The sequence below is a fragment of the Nothoprocta perdicaria genome, unplaced genomic scaffold (genome assembly GCF_003342845.1).
Source record: "Nothoprocta perdicaria isolate Ctin4 unplaced genomic scaffold, notPer1 scaffold_296, whole genome shotgun sequence".
Classification (NCBI taxonomy): domain Eukaryota; kingdom Metazoa; phylum Chordata; class Aves; order Tinamiformes; family Tinamidae; genus Nothoprocta; species Nothoprocta perdicaria.
Window position 1 is genome coordinate 691,173 of NW_020455528.1, and position 6,000 is coordinate 697,172.

Consider the following 6,000-nt stretch of genomic DNA (forward strand, 5'->3'; position numbering starts at 1 on the left):
TTTCTTCTAGAACTCCTGATCTGTTAACACGGTTTAGGTGGTTTAAACAAAGTACTTTCTTTTTTGGGGGGAATCATTGTCTCCAAACAGTAATAACATCCTGTAAAAACAGCACTCTGTAAATTGTCTCATGGATATCCTTTGGTTGGCTCATCTGGAGACTGAAGAGATTATTCTACATGTTTATTTTTTAAATGCTAGCAATAGTCTACTGCTTTTGTCTTTTTCATAATAGTGTTGTTTCGCCAATCCAATGATCTTTACAGCACTGTCTATTTTATTAAGCTTGGTTTACTCCTACTGTCAACCAATCTCTGTATATTTCCTGAGGAATGTAATTCAACTGCTTTGTTGAATTTTGTTGCTTTATTCTTTTGACTTCCCCTAAGAAATGCTGTGCCTGGAAGACTTTTATCTCACAATATCCAGCATTACTTAAATGCTGTTTTCTTCTTTTTCTTTCTTCTAAAAGCACTTTTTTCACCTGTACCTATTGCATGCCTTATTCTACTTTCAGGAATTCCTAGCTTTATTTGACATTTGCAGAGGTTTAAAACTCAGCTTTGATATCATAGCTCTTGAAAACCTCTCTTCATCTGAAAAACTCTTTTTTATCTTGTCTTCAACACTTGTCTTGCAATGTAACCCATGGCTGAGGTGCAATGTGTAGCATCAACCCAATGGATCTGCCTCTCTGAGACCATCATTAACACCACAACTTCCCTAAGGAGCTGCGTGGGGAAAACAACAATATGAGCCTCCAAAATACAGGATCTTGGCTACCTGTTCTCACAGACTTGGGGCTTGCTTGACCCCAAGTGGGATACCCTAACCTTTTAACAGATCTTTGCTTTTAACTAACCTGAAAGACAGCAGCACTGCAAGAGTTAGGAATCTCTAGCAGAACTGCACCTGCTTCGTAAAAAAGAAAATGCAGAAAAATATGCAATTTATGCATCTAAGAGAAAAGTATGGGATTCGATAAAAGAAAAGCAGACATTCTTTCCAAAGCTGAAAACTTGGGATACTGCAAGTACTCAGTCGAAACCCAACTTCTCAGAAGAGTTTTGGCTATTATGAAACTGTTCAACTTGATCATCAGTGAGAACCTGTCTGGACATTTCGCTGGGTTTCCTGAAATACCAGAAACAAAAGCATAACCACATATTTCCTTCAAGGGGAGAGAAAGAAACCCGGCCACACCCTTTATTCAAGTGAGACATTTATTACAGTATATACTAAGGAAAAACTGGTTCAACAGATGCCCTCAAGCCATAGTGAGGCATGGCAAACGCTCGCTTCTCCACATAGACACTACTCCTGCACATCAGTAAATGCTCAACTTTTCTAACAGCCCTCAGCGGCTGGATGTGGAGTGGAGAAAGCATTTTCCGTATTTTCTCTAGGAATTTCACACTAGCTACTGGTTGCAAAATATGCAAGAACAAGTTAACTTTCCAAATTATTACTAGTCACTCAACATATCTGACATTCACCCCAGAGGAGCACATCAACCTCCTACTGACTACAAGTGAATGAAGAACTAAGTAGGCACTTAGCTGTTTAATTTGTCTTTCCAGTCAAGACTGATGATCACCTTACAAAATTAAGGGGAGAAAAAAAAAAATACTAAGCCATTAGTTGAGGAAAGAAAAAGCAAGAAAAAAAGGGGCAAAAGAAGTAGAGAAATCTGACAAAAACATGAGAAGAAACTCTCTAAAATTAATCCATATTGAACTTTTAAAACATTCATGTTGCACACAATCACCTTCTTGAGAATTCAACTTCTTAGAAATTAAATGGTTAATCTTGTTTTCACATATCCTCTTAGTAAAAAAAAATTAAAAAAAAAAAAGCAATATTCTGAGCTCAGTATCTTTACATGCTCAGATAATACAGTTCACTCTGGGAGAAGAGCATTTCAATAAGGGTTATGTGTTGTCCAGACTGCACAATTCCCTTTGTGGGGCATGGAAAGTACTCCTGTCCAATGCAAAGCTACGCCTTTGAAAGGAGACATCATATATTTATTTCTACTAGGGAAAACATGTGCAAAAGCTGCGCTAACGTTCAACAGTACATCAGAAAGGTAACTCAGTTTCACCAAAACTGATGTTATACTGCTTTCCAGGCTGATGATTAATAATTTCACCTCTAAATCTGGTTTATCATGCTAACAGTCTGAAAGAAAGTCTGTTACAAATCGTTCTTTCAAAGTACACTCAAGAAAATAGTGTGAAGAGTAATGACTCTGAGATACCATTTTCAGCTGCTATAGGACAATCTTTTGATGGTGATACCGTAAAAGCCTAAATACGATGGCTGCCTTCTCTGATTCATCAAATCCAGAAGTGTTGAAGGTGAAAAGAACAGTAGTGTCAGGTTTGAATCACAGCTGAAAAGGAGGCTATAGTCAACATAAGCCATGGTCGGTACGCGCTTTTCTAGAAAGAAACGAGACTAGACTCATGGCACTCTGGTGTTGCTCTACAAAATTTGAAGAATGCCTGAAACTTAAATAAAAGTTACATTCAAGTGCATTTAAGTGCTCTGTTATATAATCTGTAGTGACAGACTTGCTAAAGGGAACAAGTTCCCTGGCTAAAATAAGCCCGCAAATTCACTCACTTGTACATAACTGCTTCCCTTTAGGGTATGGAACATCGGTGTCCCAGCCACGAGCTGAGTTACTGCCCACTTTATTGCATGAATCCCAGCAAAATGAATGCTGAATGAATCACAGTCTCATAATAAAGAATGACATGTGGGGAAATCTTAAAGGAGGGTTTAAAATAAATAAATACATAAATAAATAAAATAATAAAAAAAATTGAAGACCTTTGAAAACAGAAGACGTATTTTTTCACACTGTTGTTGCATTTATGTGGTATATATTTTGTGTAGTATTTTACCTTGACCAATTTTCTAAGCTGCAGATATATTCCTTAGTAGAAGTGCATGCACATACTGACATTCACTCTCTTGTTTTCTGAAGAATTCAGGTGAACAGAACAATATTTAAAAGTTTCCTTTGAATCTTCTGTTTTTATAATGCGATACCTCCTAATTAAAGAGCAGGGACCATTTGACAAATTTGGAATACAAAAAGTATTCACTCTGCCTGGTTTCATACAATAACTTTTAGGTTTTCCCTTTTAAACTTAGGCCAGATACAGAAAACCAAGATCATTCAAATACTAGTTTTCCATTGCTCAGATATTTTCAATATCTAAAAAAAAAAAATCTGTTCAACTGTCCACCACCTATGAAAGAATTTCAGTAGCATAGGGCAACATCTTGGCCGAGAAGGGGAGATATTGACCTGTCTGTCCATGTACACGATGAGTAGAGGGTTGCAAAGACGATGTCGGGGCTTGTTAGAAGGATACTTAGTAGGACTCACAGAGCTATTTTGTCTTAGTTAAATGTATATTAAAACCCAGAGCTGTAGAAAGACTTGGAATTACTTGAAGTCCTCATCTCTCTCATCTATGAGAGCACAAGTGTTTCTGTGAATTTATGTATTTAGCACTGTCCTCACTATAGGTCTACACAGATTTATGGTGGAGACTCCACAAGTAGGCTGAAGGGAAAATCTACAGCAAGCTGCAGACCACAAAAACCATTATAGATAACATATTTGCTAAGCTTAATCAGATATGAGCAAAATCTGCTAATTGTGCAGTTCGCCACTGCATATGCAAATTTTAGCCCCCATGCATCAGACATTACTAATCAGACCTATAAATTGGCGTGGGAATATTTAAAAAAAATTGTATGTATTTGATTGCATAATGCACAGCTATGTTTATTGGCTGAATAATTGCACAACTGAACTATGTGAAGATATCTTCAAGCTGATGTGTAAGGAGACAAAAATTCAAGCAGCATTCAAGCTTCCCTTTCCATTTCAGAAAAAAAGAGAGCTACTATATTGTATATATATATACTATATTAAAAAGGCCTTTGATTACAAATGTCAAGATAATATCATTAAAAACTATTAAAAGATATGATCATGAAATACTAAACACCTATCACTTAGCCAAGTACAGTCAGTATACTTGATGAATAGAATTAATTACTCACTGCTCCGAAATGAGGTAAACAGCACAAATTAAAAAGAAAAAAAAATGCAGGCACACAGACAGAAATGATCCTTTGCCTCAGATGGAGCTATGGGCTATTAGACATGAACACATCACTGTTCATGCTCGGTGACGACAGTTTCAAAATGTAATAACCTCCCTATTGAAGAGCAATAATTACCTTTAACTTCATTTGTCAGAAAGCCTTTAATAACTCAGTTGATTTTATCTTACCAGATGACTTACAGGCCTATCATATCCCTGAAAGAAAGGCAATCAGCTTTCCTTACTAGAAAAATACCTTAGGAGTCTTAGGAGAATCCCACACTTGACTGGGACAAAGAGCTGGGGTCACCTTCAAAACAGGCTGTGAAAAGCCCTGTGTAGCTTATTTCTCTGTTTTCTTCTCCTATTGAATCCGTTCTTCCAGCATAAGCATATTTACCTGCAGCTACCTGAAGGGCTGCAGCCCACTCCCATCAGGCAAATTTTATGAAGTTTTGATTCACAAGTTTATTCACACTGAATGGGACTCTGCTTGAACACAAAAGTGACTTCTGCCAACAGGCATATGGACTTGAAAAACAGTGTACCTCTTCTAGAAGGAGCAGATCAAAAGTTTCAGCAATAACTGATGGGGAAACTGATGTGAGGAACGCCTTGGGTTCTCCCTGAGGAGGGCTGTTATTAAGTGCACAGCTTTAACATATTTATTTACTTATCTTCCTATGCAAATCTTACAGAAGTGCAGACTGGCTGCACATATTTAACTTCTGCAAGTATGGACGCAGCAAAGATTATCAGTGAATAAGAGCTAGCAATAGTCCAGGTTATTGACACCCCTCTCCCCTGCGTTCCAGGCTGCGCTTTGGCTACGTCCCCCTTGCAACGGGTGAATGCACCAGTGCTGGTGGTAAGTCCATGTTGGCCAGGCGAGCACTTCTGCACATTCCCAGCTTTGTGAGGTGTGATGGGCAATGGCTTTACATGCCGTGAACAGAACATTGGAATTTTGGAAGAACAAGGGTAACACTGTCCTCATTTTCTCTCGAGTTAAAATGAACTTCTACACAAACTTTTACCAATTCACACATTTGCCATTACCTTATGTTTTACATACCATGTGACATTGAAGAGCTCAGGATGGTAAGGTAGCTGGTTTCACATTTCTGTGACTCAATATCCAGGTCTCCGATTTTTAAGATCAGGCGTTTTCCCTGAGGCACTTGGATTTTCTTCTCGCAAACAGTGTAGTTTGGGTACGTCCCAGGGTAGTTCCTGGATGCCAGGGTCCCACTGTCTTGGTACATCACCACATGCCCACATCCATCCCCTAGAGTAAGCAAGGCACCAAGAAGGAGAAAACATATTTTAAAACAATAATAATAAAATACTGGTCATATAATCTTGTCTCACGTATACACTTTCACATTAAAGAAAAATATTTTATAGTATGAGACCTCTGTTATGCCGTTGATGGAAAACAAAAAAGTAGAATAAAGTGTCATATTTCTCCCATGAAGCAGCAGAGATGTCTGGAAATATGCACAAACTAAGATCTATTTGACAATACAGTCTCTCTGGTTTTCTGTTTCACGGGCCTTGCTGAAACCATAAAGATACAACCCAAAATGTAGTAGATAAGCTTCTTCCTTAAACATTTTTCTACCAATTACTATTCCCAGTTTTGTTTCCATACAACAGAGCCATCGGGAGAAGGAAACAGAATCACACACGACAGTGCAGACGTGATTTAACTGCATAATATCACCATCCCGACTCGCCTTACTTTCCTGTTGGTTTTCTTGCTCTGCTCATCCAACGTGCAAGTGTGAGGGACAAAACGTGCCCAGAGAAGCAGGACTTCAAAAAGGAGCAAAGGGATGTGGGAATTGAGATGGAAAACAGGAAG

General features: G+C 38.2%; 1 protein-coding gene across 1 annotated transcript in view; it reads right to left on the reverse strand.

The window, feature by feature from the left end:
- The window catches only part of DCBLD1 (discoidin, CUB and LCCL domain containing 1), a 28,284-nt gene extending 22,862 nt beyond the window's left edge, over positions 1–5,422 (reverse strand). The window contains exon 1 of the mRNA XM_026041844.1: positions 5,209–5,422. Within this exon, the coding sequence (XP_025897629.1) occupies positions 5,209–5,398 (190 nt within the window). The 5' untranslated portion in view covers positions 5,399–5,422. The remainder of the gene's footprint in view (positions 1–5,208) is intronic.
- Positions 5,423–6,000: the final 578 nt, after the last annotated feature.